This window comes from Notechis scutatus, chromosome Z, assembly GCF_049901735.1.
Source record: "Notechis scutatus isolate UNSWTSFEM ecotype Mainland chromosome Z, rNotScu1.2, whole genome shotgun sequence".
Lineage (NCBI taxonomy): Eukaryota > Metazoa > Chordata > Lepidosauria > Squamata > Elapidae > Notechis > Notechis scutatus.
Window position 1 is genome coordinate 4,023,429 of NC_142025.1, and position 24,164 is coordinate 4,047,592.

Below are 24,164 nucleotides of genomic sequence, written 5' to 3' on the forward strand. Positions count from 1 at the left end.
CTCAGTTTTTCGGTTCTCAAGCTCTTCAGTTAGAATTGAAGAAGCTGCTTGGATGAGAAGCAAAATATTTTCAAAGGAAAAAAAAAACCCAAGAAAGTCCAGCTTTTTCCCCTTTTTTCCTTTTGGAAAAGCATCTGTAGGTGAATGAATATCCCTTACTCAAGGGCCACCCGCAGCTCTTTCCATTCCAAGGTAATTTCAAAATACCTACTCAGGAAAGAGTTACAAGCAAACCTTGGAGGAGGAATTACAGGTAGCCAGCCGTTCCTTGACAGGTAGTCCTTGGCCTGAGACCACAACTGGGCTAAAACTTCTGTTGTTAAGTGTGACATTTGTTAAGTGAGCTTTGTCCCATCTTACGACCTTTCTTGCCACAGTTGCTAAGTGAATCACTGCAGTTGGTAAGTTACTGATTTGCTTGTTCAGTGAATCTGGCTTCCCCTTGGACTTCACCTGTGAGAAGGTTGTGAAGAGGGGAATTACGTGCCCCCGGGTCATTGTGACCGTCATAAGTATGAATCAATTGCCAAGTGTCTGAATTTTGAACACGTGACCATGGGGGGGATGTACATGTGAAAAATGGCCATAAGTCACTTTTTGCAGCGCTGTTGTAACTTTGGTCACCAAACGAACTGTTGTAAGTCAAGGGTTCCCTGGTACAGTGTGGCTCCTCCACATATTCTGAGCCTCCTCACAACTGGCTTGGCGAATCTGCCATCGGTCTGGCATTGATTTTTGGCAATTGCACCCAGGGACCTTCTCCGGGATAAGCTGTTTCCCAACCTGCCCTCCGGGAATATTTTTCCCACCCAGAACAGACGATGGAGTTCATCCTCTGGCCCTTTTGACGGACAGGAAAGGTTAGGTTAGCCTGACATTTGGAGCGTAAAGACTTTAAGGAAGAACAGCGAATTCTCCCTTGCCTGCTTACGTTTCTTTCCTCCTCCTGAGCGGTAAGGCAGGCATTCATTTAGAAACTGCTCAACATAAACAGAAGATAAGAATGGGACCAAATTAGTTCCGCTGTTTGTTTCCTCTTATTGAGGACTTCAGCTCTTGAGCTAAGAGGTTCAGATTTTTTTTAATTTGCTGCTCTTAAAAAAAAAAAAAAGATAAAAATCCACTTGGCATACAGTTCCTAAGTCCCTTTAGTCATGATTCCAGTAAAGCAAGGGTAAAAGTAATCCTTGACTTACAACAGTTCATTTAGTAACCATTACAACCAATGGAACAGAAGTTGCCTTCGGAAGTTGTGGGAGCGTCATCACTTGAGACCTTCAAGAAGAGACTGGACTGCCATCTGTCAGAAATGGTATAGGGTCTCCTGCTTGGGTGGGGGTTGGACTAGATGACCTACAAGGCCCCTTCCAATTCTGATTATCTGTTAACTGTGGCAAGAAGGGTTGTAAAATGTGGGACCCAGATCTGGGGAAGGACTACCGTCAAAACAGCCCATGAAATGTCCTTCAAGCTTTAAGCTTGGCTGATCCTACAGTTACATGGATTTTTGCTTGATGTCTCGGAGCTTACATGCTCCAGAATCAGGTACCAGAAGAAGCTGAAACGGTTTCTCAAAGTTTGCCAAGATGCCATCTGCATAATGTTCCTCGCACCAGGATGTCAACATGGCTTCAAGTACGCCTTGGCACTCGGCAGCCCTGGAATTAGGATGACAGACTATGTTTTTTTTTTAACCTTGACAAATTTAAGATGTGTGGACTTCAACTCCCAGAATTCCCCAGCCAGCCATGCCTAAACTTGCCAAAGTTGAGAAAAACAAACTGATATCACACAGTGTCTTTGCTACCAAAGCAAAAACCCACCAAGATACAACATGCCTACAGTACAAAATAGGTTAAAACTTCTTGTCATTTGGGTTCCAGAATGATAACAGATAACAGATAATCAAGTTGGAAGGGACCTTGTAGGTCATCTAGTCCACCCCCCCACCCAAGCAGGAAACCCGACACCGTTTCTGACAGATGGCAGTCCAGTCTCTTCTTGAAAGTCTCAAGTGATGACCTTCCCACAACTTCTGAAGGCAACTTCTGTTCCATGGATTGATTGTTCTCACTGTCAGAAAGTTTCTCCTTATCTTCAAGTTGAATCTCTCCTTGAATCAGTTTCCATCCATGATTCTTGTCTGGCCTTTGGGTGCTTTAAAAAATAGCTTGACTTCTTCCTCCTCTCTGTGGCAGCCCCTCAAATATTGGAAAACTGCACTCCTGTCTCCCATGATCCTTCTTTTCCCTAGACCAGCCAGGCCCAGTTCCTGTAACCGTTCTTCATATGTTTTAGTCTCCAGTCCCCTAAATCATCCTGGTTGTTCTTCTCTGCACTCTTTCTGGAGCCTCCACATCTTTTTTATAGTGTGGGGGCCAAAACTGGATGCAGGACCAGGGGTGGAATTCTACAGGTTCGCACTTATTCGCTAGAACCGGTTGTTAACATTCTAAGCAGTTCGGAGAACCGGTTGTTAGAATAAATTCCTGGCCTAATCCTGTAAGGAAGGCAGGAAGGAAACATTCTGGTGTTGCTTACAGAAACTGCCTCTCCGTTAACCCTTATTACATTCTTGGCAGGACTAGACTTCCTGTCTCAGGAACTTCTCTGGAGTTTTTTTCCTCCTTTGCTGGTACTTTGCTTGTGTGGAGTGACCCTTCAAAGTTACAATGGCACTGAAAAAAGTGACTTATGACCATTTTTCACACTTACAACTGTTGCAGCATCCCCCCAGTCATGAGAGGCCAGGCGAGGAGATGGGAGTCTCGATGTGAGTGATATTGAGTTGGCCACACCCAGCCAATAACATGACCACCAAGCCACGCCCACAGAACTGGTTGTTAAAAAAAATTGAATCCCACCCCTGTGCAGGACCCTAGGTGTGGTTACTTACTAAGGTTTTATAGAGTGGTATTAGTACCTCCCTTGATCTCAATTGTATCCCTCTGTTAATACAATTTAGGATTGCATTGGCTTTTTTGGCGGCTGCTGCACACTGCTGGCTCCTATTTAGCTGGTTGTCCAATAAGACTCCAAGATCCCTCTCACAGTTCCTGCTATTGAGCCTGGTTTCACCCAATCTATATGTGTACCTTTTTTGTGTACTGTATAATCCCATGCTTCACAACACAGAAATTTTTGCCGGGGATCCATTCATTTGGATGGACGCGGTAGTTATGAATGCATACGTGTTTAGGGCGAAGAATCAGCCCTGGACATTTTTCTGAGAAAGCTAAATAATTCCGCCTATCGTAAGCAGAAACATTCTTTGAAGCTTTGCACTCCTCCATGTCTGCCTTTCAAATATATACCAGGGGCTTAAATGCTAATTACAACTCTCCAAACGAAATGCAAACGTATACTCACCGATCGATGGATCTTGACAATATCACTGACAAAGTCAGAAGAATGCAGCCATGTGGACCAGCCTCAAACTGAACAGCAGGACAAGGGGAAGGTGGAACAAGAAAATACGGAGCCATGAGTAAAATAGGGACTTCCCCGAGCATTTGTGGTTGGACAAAAAAAATGTGTGCATTGGTTGTTCATGGTTTCTGGGATATTTTTTAGACGTTTTGGATATTTAGAGAGGCAATTGGGTCTAATGGTTAAGGCATCCAGGAGATGGTGAATCCTAGCCAGCCTTAGGCATAAAAGCTATCTGGGTGACTTTGGACCAGTCACCAGGAGACTGGAAGTTCTAGTTTTGCCTTAGACATGAAAGCCAGCTGGGTGACTTTGGGCCAATCCCCAGGAGACGGTGAGTTCTAGTCCCACCTCTGACATGAAAGCTGGCTGGAGACTTTGGTCCAGTCACCAGGAGACTGGGAGTGCTAGTCCCGCCTTATGCATGAAAGCCGGCTGGGTGACATTGGGCCAATCACCAGGAGACGGGGAGTTCTAGTCCCGCCTTAGGCATGGTTGTAACGTATGACAGTTATGGCTTTGGATACATGTCTAAATCGGGTCATCCTTGGGACCAACCTGATTTTTACAATCTTTTTGCATTAATAGGCGGCCATGGTTGTTAAGCAAACCAATAGTACACTAGAGGTACAGCGGCTGCTAAGCAACTGGTCCTAAGTCGAGAACTACCTGTGAAACGTATTTAATGAGAATTGCTATGGTTTTGTTCTTAGTTTTTCAACACTGTTCAGAAATGAGATGATTGCTATTAAATTACATCTAGTCCTCTGTTTGCAGCAGTTCATTTAGTGCCCGTTCAAAGTTACAATGTCCCTGGAAAAAAAGTGACTTACGTCTATTTTTCACACTTACGACTGTGGCAGCGTCCCCTTGGTCATGTGATCAAAATTCATATGCTTTGCAACTGGTTCATATTTATGACGGTTGCTATGTCCCAGGGGTCATGTGTGAATCCTTTTTGTGACTAGCAAAGCCGGATTCACTTAACAACCATATTGCTAATTTAACAACTGGATGGATTCACTTGGCAAAACTCACTTAAACAACTGCCTTGCTTAGACAAATGAGAAATTTTGGGCTCCGGTGCGATTGTATATTTTTTTTACAGTTTTAAAAAGTTTTCTTACATTTTAAAAAATTCCATTTCTAAATAAAGTGTGTATTATAATAATAATATTATATTATATTATTGTTATTAATAATAATAACAATAACAATAATAACAATAAATAGCTTATCCATTTTAATAAGCCCTCCTTATAAAATTAATCCTTCTCTTATATTTCCATATTTCTAACTTCTGTTTTATTGGCTAGCCATTGACAAATGAGTCCAGTGCAATTGTGATATTTGAGGACCACTTGTGTCTTTGCATTGCAACTTGTGTGTGTTTTTTTTTCTGTTGAAGCCAAAACTTGCCTAACTTTTTAAAAGCAAATAAGCAATTTGGTTCCTAGAGACGGCATTCGCAACGGCACAAACACACAGCCCAGCCTCTTGCTAACCTACATCGTGAGCCAATGGGGAAATCTCCCCCCTCCCACCCACCCACCCCCCAAAGTCCTAATGAGCCTGCCCTTCCTTAATTTTCAAATCAAAATAAGATTGGCGAATGTGGTTCAGATCAGGAAAAGCCATTAAAAACTAATTCATCCTGTTCCACAAACATCGTTCTTTAAGTACCACTCGAAACAATTTCTCAGTTGGAGAGAAAAAGACTTTAAAGAGGGGGAAAAAAAGGCTATAGAAACCTTCTCAGATGGACTTTTTTGTTGAAGAAAAAGATTAAATTGGTGATTTATGGATTTGAGGATTTAAAAAAGGGTTCTGGGAGAAATGGAAAAAATTAGATGTCGACGGTTTTGTTATTCCTTTATTTGGCAGAGAACGCCATAATTTTGTGCTTTCCTTCTTTTTCCACTTCTTTCCAATTTCCTGACTTCTTTGTTTGTCTTACATTTTTCTTTAGTATTTCATAACTATTTATTGTATTGGAACACTCTTAAAATATGTGCATGTATATGTATTACTCTATATGCCTATTGTAGTTCACAGTAGCCCCATGGCGAGATAGGCAGCAAATAAATTTAACAAATAGGATAAATGTTTGTTTGTGTGTGTGTGTGTGTGTGTGTCTATGTATTAGGTTATGCATCATTGGATGCTCCTGCCATTTTATTACATTTTATTACTTTTAATTCGTGGTAAAGTTGCTGGATTACCAATGGAAAGAATGTCAGCCTCACAGGGTTTTTGTGAGGAAAAATAGGAGGAGAAATCATTAGTGTGCCAGCTGCAACTCTTGGAGGAAAAGCAGCCCAATAAATCTAACAGGCAAACTGCGCTGCATTGCACTGTTTTATTTAATACATTCTAATTCCCTGGCATTCTTGGCTGTCATTTAGGGCTTAATCCTTTTATTTTGCTACCTATCTGAGCCTGTCTGGTGTAAAGCCAGGAAAAAGTGAGTTCTAGTCCCGCCTTAGGCATGACAGCCAGCTAGGTGACTCTGGGCCAATCACCAGGAGGCGGTGAGTTCTAGTCCCACCTTAGGCATGAAAGGCAGCTGGATGACTTTGGGCCAATCACCAGGAGACAATGAGTTCTAGTCCCGCCTTAGACATGAAAGCCAGTTGAGTGACTCTGGGCCAATCACCAGGAGACAATGAGTTCTAGTCCCGCCTTAGACATGAAAGCCAGTTGAGTGACTCTGGGCCAATCTCCAGGAGACAGTGAGTTCTAGTCCCGCCTCAGGCATGAAAGCCAACTGGGTGACTTTGGGCCAATCACCAGAAGATGATGAGTTCTACTCCCGCCTTGGGCATGAAAGCCAGCTGGGTGACTTTGGGCCAATCACCAGGAGACGATGAGTTCTAGTCCCGCCTTAGGCATGAAAGCCAGTTGAGTGACTCTGGGCCAATCTCCAGGAGACAGTGAGTTCTAGTCCCGCCTCAGGCATGAAAGCCAACTGGGTGACTTTGGGCCAATCACCAGGAGGCGGTGAGTTCTAGTCCCGCCTTAGGCATGAAAGCCAGCTGGGTGACCATAAGCCAGTCATTCCCGCTCAAGCCAACCTACCTCACAGGATTGTTGCTGCACAGAAAATAGGAGGAGGGAAAGCGATATGCCTGTCACCTTGACTTATTTATAAATCATAGATCGTCCTTGCTTAACAACTATTTTTCTCAGTGAATGTTCAAAGTTACAACAACCCTCCCCCAAAAGGGATTTGTGATGCAGTCTGGAGTTATGATTGACACACACACACACACACACACACACACACACACACACCCTTGCTCAGATGACCGAATTTTGGGCTCTGGGCAACCAGCTCAGTTTTATCATCATTCCTTAGTAACATTACAGTGATTTATTATTATTATTATTTGCCAGTTTCTGGCGTTTTCATTTGATTTCAGATTTTAAAAAAACAACAACAGCAACCCCACCCACTTATAATGAATGGATTCGCTTTACAGCTGCTTGGTTTGCTTTGCAACCATGCATTCATTTTACGACTGTAGCCAAAACAAGTTGCAAATGGGGTTAGCCATGTGGGTGCCTTGGCTTATGACCATTCCTGATTTACGACAAGAATTCTAGCCTCCATTACATTATGTAATGCTAAACCCTACCTGCAATAAAGGCAGGGTTTTTTAAAACATAAAATAAAATTTGAAAAAGCAAGCTGGAGGGCAGTTAAGAGCCGCATCTAAGCCACACATTCCACTCCTGATAAACTGGTGTGTCTTTCCAAGACCACGTGGCAGTAGTGCTTTTAAACACGCAAGCAAAAAACGGCAATAAGAAGTGAAGTACAATTTGATTGCTCCCTTCCCAGCCTCATACCTGATGGACATTCTGTTGTAGGAACATCAGCAGATCTTCGTACGTTGTGATAAAGTGCAACAGAAGCTGCAAAAAAAGCGAGAAAAAGAGGAAGATGAGGTGCAGGCAAAAGCAAAATGTTGACATTTAGGCGACAAATCACCCAAATGACACGTTTTTAAAAAAAAGCAGAAATCCCAATCCTGCTGGGGTTGGAAAAGAAATATGTGGCTGGCTTGGGAATTCAGGGAGTTGAAGCCCACCTATCTTAAAGTGGCCAAAGCTGGCGTACATACTGAATTACAGTTGCATGGACCACAATCCAGTTTTCTGAATCCAGGAGGGCAATGACCTTTAAATAAATAAATAAACACACACACACACATATACATATTATATATACATATTATACACACACACACACACACTGTATATATAAAAAATAAATGAAACAGCCACTTCACTCTGGCGGTGTCTGCTCATTTAGGCTATCCATCTGTTAGGGCCACCTGGACTTTGGATAACATCCAGCATTAAAGAGAAGCAAAAAAATTCAGAGCATCTGAAAGAGATTTTTTTGGAAAACTGGGATGAAGGGAAATAGGGGGCGTTTCTCACATTTGCCTGGTGGAATTGCGCGTCTCACATGTACCAACTCCAAACCGCCAGTACCAAAGGGTTTAAGTTACTAAGAGGATAAGCCTAAATATTTATTTATGCTTATCTGGTTTCTCACCAACTTCCAGACACTGAACGTATCTTTTTTATTTAGTTTCTCTCTCTGTTTCTCCTTCTCTCTCTCTCTTCCCCCTCTCCTTCCCTTCCTCTTTCTCTTTTTGTCCTTCTCTCTCTCTTGCCTCCTCTTTCTCTCTTTCTCCCCCTCTTCTCCTCCCTCTCTTTCTTTCTCTCTCTCTCTCTCCCCTCCTCCTCTCTCTTTCTCTCTCTTTCTATCCTTGTCTGAATGGGGACCAGAATAATGTCTTCCTTTGACAAATCTTCAAATCTTAATTAAGATTTGAAGCAGCCTCAATGTGACATCCCATAGATTGGGGAATATTTGTTCAAATTTGGATATAGTATAAAAATATAATCATTATATCTTTACCAAAAAGGGAAAGAAGGAAGGAAATGAAGAGGAAGATAAGAAAGAAAGAAAGAAAGAAAGAAAGAAAGAAAGAAAGAAAGAAAGAAAGAAAGAAAGAAAGAAAGAAAGAAAGAAAGAAAGAAAGAAAGAAAGAAAGAAATGAAGAGGAAGATAAGAAAGAAAGAAAGAAAGAAAAGAAAGAGAGAGAGAGAGAGAGAGAGAGAGAGAGAGAAAGGAGAAGGGAAAGAAGGAAGGAAATGAAGAGGAAGAAGATAAGAGAGAAAGGGGAAAGGAAGGGAGGAAGGAAGGAAATGAAGAAGATAAGAAAGAGAGAAAGGGGAAGGGAAGGGAAGAAGGGAAGAGAGGAAGGAAGGAAATGAAGACGAAGATAAGAAAGAGAGAGAGAGAGAGAAAGAGAGATAGAGAGAAAGGGGAAGGAGAAGGGGAGCAGAGGGGACCAGTTGATGATGAAGAGAAACAAGGGAAAGGCAGGGAGGGAGGGAAGGAGGAAGAAGTCTAGATGAAAATGTACCATTTCTAAGATCCCATCTGGCTTATATTTTCCCGCAGGCGTGAACTGCTGTGTTCCTGTAGTCCTGAAAAGGTCAGGAAAACAAAACATTCTGATTTTCTTGAATGCAGGGCAAAAAAAGCAATAAACTGTGGGTGATTCAGCAGGCCCAGTCAGTGTACTCTTGCTATTTTGAAGTTTCCACTATTTTCATACTTCCTGAGGAGTTGCAGTCTAATATGAGCTCCCACCCAACGTCTCCAAAGACTTCAGGTGGCCAAGGGAGGTTCTTTTCCCTCTTGTTGCCCAGGGTCAAACTGTCCAAGTTAAACTCTGAACCGGCACGGTGGAACAGCTTGTCCTCAACATACCACCAATTTGAAGAAGAAGAAGAGCTTTATTGTCATTGTAGAAGTACAGCGAAACGGTGGATGCACCCCAGCAACTGTTCGCAATACAATAAAACCAAAGCACTTAAAAACGAAGATAAGAAAAATAGAGTACCCACGTCTCCATTTGCAATTTGAGAGTACAATATCTACGAATATGCACAAAATATACATCCAACGCTGACCGTCATGCTTAGCCGAGTCTAATACACAAGAGATGGATTGTATTGGATTGTTTAGTGACCGGTTGAGGTTACAACAGAACTGGAGTTGTGTGATTTCCTCCTTTGGTGGACTTTCTGACAAGCAAAGTCAACGGGGGAGCCAGATTCGCTTAACAACCGTGTGATTCACTGAATGGCTGCAGCGGCTCACTTAACCACCGTGGCAAAGAAAAGCCGTAAAATGGGGCAACAACCCCCACTTGGCAAATATCTCACTTAGCGACCTACAGTTTGGGCTCCGCTTTGGGTCGTAAGTTGAGGACTAGGGGGAGCTTCTTGATGAGTGAGGGCGGAGCCTGCAGTTTTCGGGGGGGTCTACTTCAATTCCCCCATCGGAGAAGGTGAAAATAAGTTTAGATGGGGGAAAGGGCAGGAAGAGGGTTTCGTTGACATTGTGATTGGGGTTTTTTTTTCTTTCTTTCTTTCTTTTTAAATGTACCTCTCACTTACAAAGTCAACACCACTTTCTCACTGCCACCTGCACGCCACAAAATACCAGCAAGAGCCAGAATCAGGCACTGGTCCCTCTCGGGGTCAGACGGCCGGAGGCACCTGCAGGTCGCAGAAGGGAAAAGAGACAAAAAAAGAGATCCTAACCAAGAGAACTACCAAGACAAGGTATATATAAACAGGGCCCACTCCCTCCGAGCATTGATGATGTTGCCTAGCTGGGTCATGACATACGTGCAAGGAAACCACCAAGCTCAGGAAACATCGAGGACCCCTCCTCCTCCTCCTCCTCCTCTCCAACCCTCCCCTTCTTCTTCTCCTTCTTCCTTCCGTCTTCTTCTTCTTCTTCCTCCTCCTCCTCTTTTCCTCTTCCTCCCCTCTTCTTCCCTTTTTCCACAAACCCCAGTCCCTCCTAGCATTGATGATGTTGCCTAGCTGGGTCATGACATACGTGCAAGGAAACCACCAAGCTCAGGAAACATCGAGGACCCCTCCTCCTCCTCTCCCCCTCCCCTTCTTCTTCTCCTCCCTTCCTTCTTCTTCTTCTTCCTCCTCTTCTTCTCCTCCTTCTGCTCTTCCCCCTCCCCTCCTCCTCCTCCTCTTTTCCTCTTCCTCCTCCTCTTCTTCCCTTTTCCCACAAACCCCAGTCCCTCCTAGTACTGATGATGTTCCCTAGCTGGGTCATGAAATGCCTGCAAGAAAACCACCCAGCTCAGACAACATCAAGAACCCCACATTTCTCTTCCTCCTCCTCCTCCTCCTCCTCCTCCCCCCCACTCCTCTCTACAAACCCCACACCCTTCTGACACTGAGGATGTTACCATTTCCAAGAAAACCACCAAGCTCAGAGAGCACCAGGGACCCCACAGTTCAGAGTTGCTGATTTCTATATACTGCATCTCAGACGGTGGGCTTTGATGGGCGGGGCTGCTGGGAATTGCGGTCAGAGTAACCCAAACTCTCGCCCCCCACAATGGCCCAGGAGGACTTCAAGTTGAGGTCTGAAGAGCAATGTTGATGCACAAAGCTTTCCTTTCAGCATGGTTTCTCTGGCGGTTGGTCTTCTCCCTTGGCCAACGCTCCCGGTGGTCATGGGAGTTGGGAAGGTCAATGGGTCTAATGCCCAACTCAGTTCTATGGTCCACGGGAGGGCATCTCCAGCTTCTGGAGGCCTCGGGGTTCCTTGCAAAGGCCTGCTAGGTGGGATGAAATAGTCCGTAGAGGCTCCTTCCCAGGGGGCTAAGAGCAGAGGTGGGCTTCAAATATTTTAGCAAAGGGTTCCCTGCCCAGGTGCTGGGTGGGCATAGCCTGTGGGGGGGAGAGAGTTTTTGCCCTCCCCGGACTCCGGGCGCTCTCTGGAAGCCGGAAACTGGATAATTCCACCTCTATTCCTACCCCCTCTCCGTCATCCTTAGCTAATTCAATCCTGGGTTCTATAAACGGGGGCGTGGGATGAAAAATCACACGAAATATTAGCACCGCTTCATAAAAACCTTAGTTAAGGCCACACCTGGAATACGGCGTCCAGTTTGGTCACCGCATTACAAAAAAAAGTGATGCTGAGACTTAGGAAACAGTAGAGAGAAGAGCAACTAGGCTGATTAAAGGCCTGCAGACTAACACATAGGGAGAATGGTTGCAGGAACTGGGTACGTCTAGTCTAATGAAGAGAAGGACATGATAGCAGTGTGACAATATTGGAGGGGCTGCCCCAAAGAGGAGGGGGTCACCCTATTCTCCAAAGCATCCGAAGGCAGGACAAGAAGCAACGGATAGAAACTCATCAAGGAGAGAAGCAATGTGGAATTAAAGAGAGACTTCCTGACAGGGAGAAACAATTCCCCCATGGAACAACCTGCCTCCAGAAGTTGTGGGTAATCTAACACTGGAGGTTTTTAAGAAGAGCCACTTGTCTCAGATTAGGGTCTCTTGCTTGAGGTTGGACTAGAAGACCTCCCAAGGCCCCTTCCAGCTCTATTCCGAGCTGAGCTGAAATCTGTATGACTTATCCTTTTCAACCCTAACAAAGAGGCCCAAACCAGGACCGACCCCATTTCCCCCCGCAACAATAAAGAGAGAGGGGGAGAATTCCCTATGAAGGCAAATGGAAAACCACCGGGGGCGCTCTTGGGAGCCTTGGACGTACCCAAATGTGTTGTTCCGGCTACTGTCACCGAAGATAAGATGTTGGAGGACGTGGGCTTGAACGGCTGCCAGGACCCCGCACGGCCCACCCTGGAAGAGGCCAGGAAAGAACGGAGGAAAACAATACGTGTGAAAAATTCTCTGCAGCTGGGATCTCTTTTCACCTGGCTGACCGCCTCCCCCGCCAACCCCCGGCCACCGTTGTCCTTGGCGGCTGTCCGGTGACCCTCGTAGATACAATGAGATCTGACCCTGCCAGGTTCTTAATTGAAACTTCAGGTCCCTGGACCTTTTCCTGGAGAGGCCGAGCCAGGTTAAGATACGTGGTGGAGGCTTTGTACTGCGCCCAAAACTGAAAGCATTTGGGTTTTTCTGGAGGTTAAAAATATTCAGGGGGGAAAGAAAGGGCCGCAGAGGACGGTTTTAAAGTCCTGTTTCAAAGAGACCAGGTTGGACAGCAGAACTCAGGAAACTAAGTTAGAATTTGGAGGGTTGGAGGGAGGAGAGAGAGTGTGTGTATGGGGGGGGGGCGGTGTTGAATGGTTCTTCCAACCTCCCCCACCGGGCAGGGCATTTACTGATCCATAAAAGGTGTTTTTGGATGAAAAAAAAAAACGGACGTACAGGCAGCCCCTTGACTTACGACCAACCAATGGTGGTATGCTACCGATTTGGCACGGTTCTACCGAGCTGGTAGCGCCAATGACCAGCAGAGACCAAACTGGTTCTTCTCTGTTGCTCTGCTGTTGGGACCACCTGCGCTCTCTTACTCACCTTTATTCCCTCCCTTTTGAAGCACAGCTGCTTTCGCAGCACATCAGTGCAGGCGTGCAGGAGGTGAGTTGGAAAGCCTCTGCGCCTGCACAAAAGTGCGCGTTTGGCAGTGCGCATGCAAGCAAAGTGTGTGCACGCGTGCAAAGCGCGCCTACTCAGCCGCACCCGCCAAACCGGCGGTAAAAGTTTTTGAATCCCACTACTGGGCCCCACGTTGGCTAAGGGGCAGGGGTTGTTCAGTGAGTTTTGACCCACTTTGCGATCTTTCTTGTCCAAGTTGTTAAGGGAGTCACTGCAGCGGTTGAATTAGTCACACTGTCGTGAAGCGATTCCAGCTCCTCCCGTCGACTTTACTCGTCAAGAGGTCGCAAAAAAAGGGAATCGTGTGACCCCAGGACGCTGCAACCGTCATAAATACGAGTCAGTTGCCGGCGTCTGAATTTGGATCACGTGACCACGGGGGGAAACGCTGCAACGGTCGTAAGTGTGAGGAGCCAGTCATAAATTACTTTTTTTCAGTAGCCACTGCAACTTTAAACATTGTAACTTTACAACTAAGGGTTGTAAATCAAGGACTACCTATACAATGGAAAATGTCTATGGAGATTCTCAGTCCTCCAAGTCAGGGTTGTCACAGAGGTGCTTTTTCAGGAGGCAACTAGGGACAACAGCTGGAGCACCACTCAGGTGATCCTGAGGACACAGATAAACCTCCAAGTGGCCTCAGTGAGCCTCCAAAAGGGTGCAAATGACCAGCTGCCTGCAAGGAGTATAAATCCTTCTATTCCCCACCATGCAGTCAGAGCTGAAGAAGCTTCTTGGGTGAGAAGTGAAATGTCTTGAAAATAAAAAAAAATAAAAAACAAGATTTGTTTTTCCTTGAAGACATTTCACTTCTCATCCAAGAAGCTTCTCAGTTCTGACTGAGTGGTGGAGGATGCAAGTGGCCTCAACGACTCTCAGAGAGAGTACTAATAACCCGATGATTGTGACGAATATAAATCCTTGTCTTCCAACATGTGGACCTGAGGACACAGACAAACCTCAGGTGGCCTCAGCAACTCTCTAAAAAGAACGCAAATGACCATCTGTGTCTGCAAGGAATTCCCCACCATCCAGTCAGAGTTGAAGAAGCTTCTTGGATGAGAAGCGAAATGTCTTCAAAGAAAATAAGAAAGACCAGTTGTCTTTTTTTTGGGGGGGAAGCGCACCTTTTTCCAATGGAAAGTTTCTTGCAGGCGACTTTTATCAGCCCTAGTTGGCAAGAACCTCTCAGTGATTTGGGGAGCCCGATGGGGACTGGTTACCTTTTTCTGCACGATGCCGTATTTCAGCTCCGGGTTTTCATTGAACGTGAAACTCTGGATTTTCCACTCTTCGTTGAAGCATCCAAGACTGGAGCCGAAAAGCAGAGTTTTCAGGTCCTTTGATGAACAGAAAAAGAAAAAGTGGGTGAGGCAGTAAGAGAAAGAGCAAACATGAAAGGAGAAAACTCTTGTTTTCATTTGGGAAATAACATCAAATGACAGGATAGAGAGAGACTGAGAGGCGCCATTTTAAACCAGGAAAGACAAAACTGGAGAACATACATACAGGTAGTCCTTGACTTACACTGATTCATTGAGTGGCCATTCGAAGTTACAGCAGCACTGGAAAAAAAAGTGTTTTAATGCCATTTTCACACTTGCAACCGTTGCATGGTCACATGATCAAAATTCAGACCCTTGGCCACTGATTCATGTTTACAAAGGGGTGTGTGTGAGTGCGTGTGTGTCCCCTAATCCCCTTTTGCGACCTTCCGGCAAGCAAAGCCAATGGGGAAGGTGGATTCACTTAACAACCGGGTTACTAATTCAACAACTGCAGTGCTTCACTTAACAACGGTGGCAAGGTTGTAAAATGGGTCAAAGCTCACTTAGCAACAGAACTCTCACTTAGCAAATTTTGGGCTCAGTTCTTGACTCGGATGCCAGAAATTCTGCCATTAACCTGGCAGGTTCTCCTCATTCCTTCTTTTTCCTCATCGCGTTGTTTCAGCAAAAAATAATAATAATAAATGAACCAGGGCAAAGCAAAATGAGGTTTGGCTGCAGGTCCCTCATGCACTTCTTAGCCTCTTTCGGGTTTTCAAGTTTAATCGTTAAAACAAAACCTGAGAGAATGGCTGCTCAGGAATCTGCCCTTAATGCCAACTTGCGTTGGCTTGGCGTTTCTCCAACCGGCAAACACTTTTAATTTTTCTCCCAGGGGTGGTTTTTCAAAAGGCAACTGGGGGGGAGAAAAAAAAACGAAAACAAAGGAAGTCCAGTTGCCTTTTGAAAAAGCACCTTTGTGACAACCATGGCCTGGATGACCGAGAACCTCTTTTTAAATTTTAACAGATTAACAGAGTTGGAAGGGACCTTGTAGGTCATCTAGTCCAACCCCCCACCCAAGCAGGAGACCCTGCACATCCCTGACAAATGGCAGTCCAATCTCTTCTTGAAAGCCTCCAGTGATGGCGCTCCCACAACTTCCAAGGTCAGGCTGTTCCATGGGTGGATTGTTCTCCCTGTCAGAAAGTTTCTCCTTATTTCCAGGTTGAATCTCTCCTTGTTCAGTTTCCATCCATTATTCCTTGTCTGGCCTTCGGGTGCCTTGGAAAGTAGCTTGACCTCCCTCCTCCTCTCTGGGGCAGCCCCTCAACTATTGGAAGACTGCTATCCTGTCTCCCCTGGTCCTTCTCTTCCCTGGACTAGCCAGGCCCAGTTCCTGCAACCTTCGTTGAATGTTATTTAGCCTCCAGTCCTCTCCTCGTCCCGGTTGCTCTTCTCTGCACTTTTATAAGTAGTCCTCAACAAACACACACGTTTAGCAAACTCTCCAAAGCTGCAACGGCACTGAAGAAAAGTGACTTACAACCAGTGTCCTTGTGCTTACAGCCATCACAGGATTCCCGTGATCAAAATGATTTGTTTAGTGACCGCTTGAAGTTGCAACAGCAGCGAAAACTGTGACGTCCCGTGTTCGTGGCAGCATCCCCACAAATTGAGGCGCTCAGCAAACAACACGGTTTTATGACATGTAGAAATCATAGGATCATCACTTGGGGTGGGAGGGTCTTCCGACAAACACAGTCAAATCCGAAAAGCCGGATTTGCATAAGGACCATGTGGTTCACTTAACAACTGCAACGATTCGCTTATCGACAGTGGCGGGAAAAAGAAGGTCTTAAAATCAAGCACAACTCACTTGTTGAGTGACTCATAAATCACCTTGCCTAGCAATAGAAATGCTGATCCCAGTCATAAATCAAGGACTGCCTGTCTAATTTATTACTAAAAGGGCCCCGGTTCGTCTCGGCTGCAAGGAACATTAAAGAGAGCGACAGGGAACTTTGCAATTTTCAATGCTCCAGCTAAGCATTAGCAAGCTTTAGCTGAAGGGGATTTATTTCCTTAATATCAGTTTAATTGAACTAAGGCTGAAGAGAAGAGCTGAGATAATAAAGCTTTTATAATAGTTGAAAAAAAAAAGGCTGGATGGAGAAAGAATTAACAAAAATGGGGGGAAAGCTTTTTAAAGAATATAGTGTGTATTATAAGAATGTACCAAGCAGAATTCGATTGGAAGTTATGTATTATGTATTACATTGAAGGTCATAACCTTAAGGTATATATTGAAGTTTAAATAAGAGTTGAATGGATGTAATTAAAACATATAAAGGTGTCATACTCCAATTAGTAACTACAGGAGAAAACTTGTTTAATGAGAAAAGATAACATGAAATTGAAACAGAACAGACAAAAATATAAATATAATGATTTCAATTGAGATGAGATAATCAAATTAAAATCGAGAAAATCAAAAGAGGGGAAAAACTATACAGAAAATGTAAAATAGTATAAGATATGGAAAAGAATACAAAAAGGAGCATGAAATTGAGTTTTGTGTCTGTATAAAGAAGTTCAACCCGGGACCATGCTATTTTCAAAAAAAGATGTTTTACTTGCATTTTGTATGTGTGAAAACCCAAATAAAACTTTATTTAAAAAAAAAATGGGGATAAAGCAAAATCATTCTGATACTGAGCTTTGGGCCCCTTTGGGTTCAAACTGTGGTTTGGTTAATTGTGGTTCTTCGACCAAACTATTATTGGTTAGGGTGGCAAGGTCCCAATTATAAAAACATAATTGGCAGAACACAATATGAGGTCCTCGACTTACAACAGTTTGTTTAGTGCCGTTCAAAGTCGAGGACTATCTATACGGACAATTTGCTGATAAATTTTTACAGGGCAATTTTAGTCAGGAAGAAAAAATTAGAATCATATTAAGTTGCGTTTAACGTGACTTATTGATCATGCCTACTCACAAGAGGCATGAGCCGATCAAGGGTCAGAAATTTGTCACTAGATAAATGTCAACTGAATTTAAACCTTTTGTGGTAACCTCGTGATTCTAGACTGGTGACTTGCTTGTCTCCTCCCCCAGGGTTGTTCTCCTACAATTTGGCACATTTAGCTAAGAGCAAAAGAACAAACAGGAAGAACGAAAGCAAACAGAGCCCTTGAGAATTAGCATGAAGAAAGCTGGTCCTTCAGATTCTGTGGAGTCCTTAATGGTCTCAGAGCTTAGTTGTTTGCTTGCAGATGTTTCACAACCCAACTAGGTAACATCATCTGGTTAGCGAGTATATGGTTGCTCATTGTTTATATATAATAGCTTTCATTGGCAGTGTTGGCGAAGGAGAGGTTTTCTCATTGATTTTGATAAGGGTATTACTTTCTGCTTGACTGTCTGGTTTTAATCCCTGCTTATCTGTTGTTAGCTGCTGGAGGTGGTGGCATTTTTTTTGGTCTTTTTGTTTCCTTCTTGGTTTTTTATTCTTTCTTTTGAATGGTGTGTAAATATTGTTTATCTCTATGTGCCTGTTGATGGCTGATGGGTCTGAGTGCCAGACTTCCAGAAATCCCCTATTCCTCTCCCCCCCACATTCAAATTCTGTCCTGTCCTTTGCCAAACTTAATGCACAGCTCACCTTTGCAAGAACGAAATCAATGGGCTTGGTTGTCACTTGACACGCATATAGAATCAAAGGTTCAGGGTTTTCCCCAACATCTTCCCAGCTTTCTTCATCCTCGACATCAACTAACAGGGGAAAATAAGAGGTCAACATCTTGAACATGGGAATAGTCACTGCAGTAATCTAGCAGCATCTTATGGCCAATTAAGAGCATGAAGTTTTATTTGTATTTTCCATTTTCAAATCCCGCTATAATTTAAACTCCTTCAATATTAAAGGGTTTGCATTTTAATATTCAAAGTTAAAATAACCTTTTTCTTATTATATTTTTTAAAACTAAAACTTGCTTTTCTTTATCTCCTTGAGATGAAACTCATTGGGGGAAATAGGTAAAATGAAACAACAGGTTATGCCAACCTTAATCACAGTTAATATGTCACGAACAGAGTTTGGGTAACATGGATAGCTATAAACTACCCCTTATATGTCATGGTGATGTCATTTGCACAATAGGCTGAAAACAAGAATACAATATGGTTCAAAAGGCATATGGAAATGATGTAAATATGCGAGCTCACTTCTAAAGTAAATTCACATGGTTATGAAATGAGTGGTTGCAAGTCAAAGATGACCTACTACTGATTCTTATTGTAATTTTCTAATTATCAAGTTCAGGACAAGGAAACATAACACAATATATTTGTGTTTCTCAGCCTGGACAACTTTAACATGGGTGGATTTCACCTCCCAGAACTCCCCAGTCAGCAAACAGGTTTTCCCCCCTCACCTTCAAGTTTACGAATCCCTAACTACTACTACTACTACTACTACTACTACTACTCTTACTACTACTCTTCTTTTCCTCCTCCTCCTCTTCTTTCTCCTCCTCCTCCTTCTCCTTTTTCATCCTCTTCTCCATCTTCTTCCTCTTCTTGTCTTCTCTTCCTCCTCCTCCTCCTCTTTCCCTTCTCTCCCTCCCTCTCCTTCCTTCCTTCCTTCCTTCCTTCCTTCCTTCTTTCCTTCCTTCCTTCCTTCCTTCCTTCCTTCCTTCCTTCCTTCCTTCCTTCCTTCCTTCCTTCCTTCCTTTGGAGATGAATGGCCCATGGTGAGAGGGGCATTCTGGGAGTTGAAATCCACCATCTTAAAATTGCCACGGAAGAGGAAACACTGCAACGAATATTTCACCAAACAGAACTGACCTAGTTCCAAAATGTCTCTGGGCAAATGACCTTTTCTGGATGCAGAGGCGGGAGATCTTCTGAAATGAAACAACACAGAACAACCACGTGGTCAGATCTGATCAGAGACATGACTAGAACAAAAGGAGGATCGAAGCCAGGCTCAAAACATCCTGTGAGCCAATTTCAGAGGCTGGGACTTTCAATTCTGAAGGCAGAGCTAGAAAACTTAATTCTCAGAACTTCACGCTCACCATATAATGAAACTTAGCACATGGTGGACCTTAGCACATGGGATTAACGTGGTGGTTACTCCTTGAAAGATGCTTTTGAACAAGGCTACTGGCCTTGGGGATCTTAAAATGTTCCACCAAAACACAAAACTTTCCAAAACTTTCCAAATCAATTCTGGCTGCACATTTGCAATTCGTATTTTAACCTTTGTGCAAAAACTGTCGGTGCTTGTTTACTATTGTTATGCTTAGGCTGTCTGAGCCACTTCCAAATATTATCGGGTGGATTTTGGCTCTTATTGCCTTCGCAACTAATCTTGTACGCCTCAAAGTCACAAAATCCATCTTCCTTTGTCTGTCTATACAAGGTGCCTGAAAGTTGAGTCATGGCAAATGAACTTATTTCCTTGTGGATTTGTGATGTTTCGCTGCCCACCCTAGCAGCTTCAGAACAGGTTCGTTAGCTAGAGAGTTGTTGGGGTGTACCAACTTCCTCCTCTACAAAACACCTGTTGTATTTCTCCAAAGTACAGCATCTATGTACAACCTGTTTCTTCGTTATCCAGGATAACACAGGGCCATGTTTTTCATGCTGGCTCTAAAGTCCTTGAATGCTGGACTGCTTCCCCACTGGTCCAAAGCATATCTCGGCACGAGATTTACAGCAAGTCCTCAACTTACAACAGTTCATTTAGTGACCGTTCAAACTTGCAATGGCACTAAAAAAAGGGGGGGGACTTATGACCATTTTTTGCATCTACAACCATTACAGCATCATTTGCAGTTATAAGATTGAGATTCAGATCTTTGGCAACTGACTTGTATTTATGACCGTTGCAGTGTCCCGGGGTCACACGATCCCCTTTTGCGACCTTCTGACAAACAAAATCAATGGGAGAAGCCCAGATTCACTTAACAACCATGTGACTCACTTAACAGCCGTGGTTAACAATTGTGGCAAGAAAGGCCATAAAATGGGGCAACATTCACCTAACAAATGTCTCACTTAGCAATTTAAATTTTGGCCTAAGTTAAGGTCCAAGTTTGAGGACTACCTGTACAGGTAAGTCCTTGACTAACAACCACAATCGGGGGGGCAGAATTTCCATTGCTAAACAAGGCGGTTGTTGAAGTGAATTGTACCCAATGTTGTGACTTTTTTTAAGCACGGTTATTAAGCAAATCACCACAGTTGTTAAGTGAGTCAGGCAGTTGTTAAGCAAATTCAGCATCTCCCATTGAGTCTGCTTGCCGGAAGCCAGCGGAGAAGGTCGCAAACGGGGGTCATGTGACTTCGGGGGTTTTGCATGTGCTGTAAACACAGTGCCCTTAGCCCAGTGCCCGGATTTTGGTCATGTGACCATGCAGGAATGTTGCAACAGTGGTAAGTGGGGAAACAGGCACAATTCCCCCCCCCTTCCCCCCCCCCAGTGCTGTTGCAACTTCAATGGGTCGCTAAACAAACGGTTGTAGGTCGAGGACTACCTGTAGCTGTAAGTCACTTTTTTTCAGTGCCGTTGTAACTTTGGCCACTAAGCAAGGGATTGTAAGTCAAGGACTACTTGTATCCTGGGCATCCGTATCAAATTTGGACATTGTTCGCCCAAATTACAATCGTTATGTAGAAAGTTAGCCACCCACCCCTCCCCTAGAAGAATGAAATATTCTAGTAAATATTAAAAAGGCGGGATATCATATTTCCCCTGGATGAAGAAAAGGAGAAATGTTTTTTTAAAGACCAAGCAGCTCCCTGCAGCTCCCCCTTCAGCTCCAGGGTGATGGGATTAAAGACATTGGCCCTCAGGAAATGACAGGATTACCCATCTCACCACGTGGCACCTGGGAAGACTGCATCAGCCAGCACTCAGGTGAAGCCATGGGGTCCGGATAAAGCCTACAAAGTTAGCTAAGACCCCGCCCCTGGGAGTCTGACAGCCAATGGGATACGTTTCTTGCACAGGGACAGGAAGCCCCCAACAGCAGGTATGAAACCAGGGGATTCTCAGCCTCTCTTCCCTTTTTCCGCCCAGGAGCTCCGAGGCACGTGGTCCTGTCCACCATTAAACCTTCTTTCCAAGCAACTTCCGTGAATCCAGCCGTCTTTCTTCCCCACTTGGAACTGAACCCAGAGGGATAATTATAGTTCCATTAGGGAGGGAGGAGGGAAGATAAAAGAGGGAGGGGAAGGAAGGAAGGAAAGAAGGAAGATAAGAGAGAGAGAAAGGAAGTTAAGAGAGAGGGAGGGAGGGAGGGAGGGAGGGAGGAAGATAAGAGAGAGAAAGATGAGAGAGGAAGGAAGGAAGGAAAGAGAGAGGGGAGGGAAAAGAAAAGATGAGAGAGAGGAAGGAAGGAAAGGGGGGGAGGGAGAGAGAGAAAGGAAAGAAGATGAGAGCGAGGAAGGAAGGTAGATAAGAGACAGAAAGGGAGGAGGGAAAATAAGAGAGAAAAAAGATGAGAGAGAGGAAGGAAGGAAGGAAAGAGAGAGAAGGAAAGAAAAGGAGGGGAGAGAGGGAGAAAGAGGAAGGGAAGGGGAGCAGTAGATGATGAAGAGAAGAGCGGGGGTGGGGTGGGGAAGGCAGGGAGGGAAGGAAGGAGGAAAAAAAATCTAAAAGAAAATACGCCATTTCTAAGATTCCATCAAGGTAAGAGAAATCCTCAACCTTCTTTGCTGACAGCTAGGAAAAATATATATATATAAGGAATAGATTCAGGAAAAGATGACTCGGATTGAAATAACTCAATGCACAGCCCAGGATGGAGACTGATTCCCTGGTGTTACGGATGACTCACGGCTGAAGGAACAGCCCAACTCTGTATGGAAAAGCCCCATCACGATGAGCTGCGAGTAAAATGATTGAGACTCAGTAAAAATAAGTTTTGGTGTGAGATGCCACTCAGGCCTTAATCCTGGCGATGTGGACCGTAACCTAGAAATTCAGGCTTTTCTTGAGGATGCCCGTTTCTCAGCCAGTGGTTCATTACCAGACTTGTGTTTTTTTGTTTTTGCTTCTTCACTACAAGGATAAAAATAAGAACGGTGTGCAAGACAAGAAAGACTCAGACAATTATAACAGAGCTAGTCCAACCTCCAGTGATGAAACGCTCACAACTTCGGGAGACAAAGCTAATCTGCTGGCTAATTGTCTTCACTGAATTCCTGGTTGCTTCTCTCATTTCCATCCATCGTTTCTTGTCCTGACAGGCCTCGTTGCAAAATAGAAATAAGTATATCTGGAACTTCACTTGAACATCACCCCCGTCTGTGACAAAAATCCCCCACCTGTCAATTGCAAAACATGGCTTCCTTTGGCAGGATTACAGGATAACGGAGTTGGAAGGGACCTTGGAGGTCTTCTAGTCCAACCCCCCTTCTCAGGCAGGAAACCCCAAACCATTGCCCGACCTCTTCTTATAAACTTCCGGTGTTGGAGCCTTCACAGCTTACATCCTGCAAGGAGACCCTTTTAACCCACCAAACACCGACATCTGTCTAATCCAGGTCCTTGGGAAAGACTCAGTAGGTGGACAAAGGGGCCAAATCGGTCTGAACTGAGACTGTGCTATCAATCTGCTGGGCAGCTCAGTCCATCCCTGGATGTTTTCAAGAAAAGGTTGGCAGCGGCTTTGACCTGAATGGTATCGTCTTCTGCTTGGGCGCGGGGATGGACTAGAACATCTCAGGAGTCCCTGCCAGCCCTAGGATTCCACATTCCATGCTCTTGCCTGGACTAAGGCACGTTAGAAGACATTGGCCTTTTAAGTCTGAAAGTGGGATTCTGCCCTGCAAAGAAACTAGAGAGGATCCTTTCCAAGAGAGAGGAAGAGGAAGAGGAGAAGAAAAAGAAGTAGTGAAGGAAGACAGGGAGGAGGAGGAGGACAAGAGGAGGAGGAAAATAAGTAGTAGTAATGAAGAAAGACAGGGAGGAGGAAGAGAACAGGAGGAGGAAGAGGAGGAGGAAAAGAAGAAGAGGAGGAGGAGGAGGAGGAGAAGAGAAGGGAGAGAGGGAGGAGAAGAAGAAGAGGAAGAAGGAGAAGAGGAGGAGGAGGAGAAGAAGAAGAGAAGGAAGAGAGGGAGGAGGAGAAGAAGAGAAGAGGAGGAGGAAGAGGAAGAAGAAGGAGGAGGAGAAGGAGAAGAAGACGAGGAAGAAGGAAAGGGAGGAGGAGAAGGAAAAGAAGACGAAGAGGAAGGAGAAGAAGAAATATTTTGTAATCACCCCTTTACAAAAAAGATGTGGAGACTTTGGAAAAAGCGCAGAGAAGAGCAACTAAGACGATTAAAGGCCTATGAAGAACGGTTGCAGGAATTGAGTATGATTAGTCTGGAGAAAAGAAGGACTAGGGGTGGCATGATAGCAATTGTCCAATATCTAAGGGGTTAAAGAGGGGGTCAACAAAATATATATATATTTTCCAAAGCAGCGGAAGGCAGAAGAAGAAACAATGGATGGAAACTAATCACGGGGAGAAGCCATCTGGAATGAAGGAGGAACTTCTTGACAGTGAGGACAATTAACCAGTGGAACAGATGGCCACCAGATCCTCCTCCTCCTCCTCCTCCTCGGCCTGCTTGCCTGCAAGGAAATGGGCCATTGGTTTCACTTCACTGGAGGGTCCCAATTGCTGTACACACCGACCCCACCAGGCTGTGAAAAGGAAGCAATCCATCAGCCTCGCAGAAGGGGACCGGAAAAAATAGGCCATGTTGTAGAAGAAAATCCAGCTGTGCTGCCTTTGATCTCGAGATATCAGATCAGAGGCCGCCTTGACTGGAACTGCAGGAGAAACTCCTCCAGTTTCGCTCACAAAGGGCCACTTCCTCAGTCGCTTCTGTGTACAATACTCCCATCTCGCCCAACGGAGGACACAAAGCGGTTCCCAAAATAAGCTGCGGTGACCGGCCAACTTTCAGGCT

At 44.5% G+C, this 24,164-nt stretch overlaps 1 protein-coding gene across 5 annotated transcripts in view; it reads right to left on the reverse strand.

Annotated features, from left to right (window-relative positions):
- The window catches only part of MINDY4 (MINDY lysine 48 deubiquitinase 4), an 82,510-nt gene that overhangs the window by 31,347 nt on the left and 26,999 nt on the right, over window positions 1-24,164 (reverse strand). For all 5 annotated transcript variants that reach the window (XM_087946963.1, XM_087946962.1, XM_087946961.1 and 2 more), the window contains 8 exons: window positions 19,041-19,099; window positions 17,857-17,966; window positions 14,145-14,261; window positions 12,065-12,153; window positions 9,919-10,020; window positions 8,877-8,940; window positions 7,282-7,347; window positions 3,370-3,437 (listed from right to left, as the gene is read on the reverse strand). In XM_087946963.1, coding sequence (XP_087803089.1) covers window positions 3,370-3,437; window positions 7,282-7,347; window positions 8,877-8,940; window positions 9,919-10,020; window positions 12,065-12,153; window positions 14,145-14,261; window positions 17,857-17,966; window positions 19,041-19,099 — 675 coding nt within the window. The remainder of the gene's footprint in view (window positions 1-3,369; window positions 3,438-7,281; window positions 7,348-8,876; window positions 8,941-9,918; window positions 10,021-12,064; window positions 12,154-14,144; window positions 14,262-17,856; window positions 17,967-19,040; window positions 19,100-24,164) is intronic.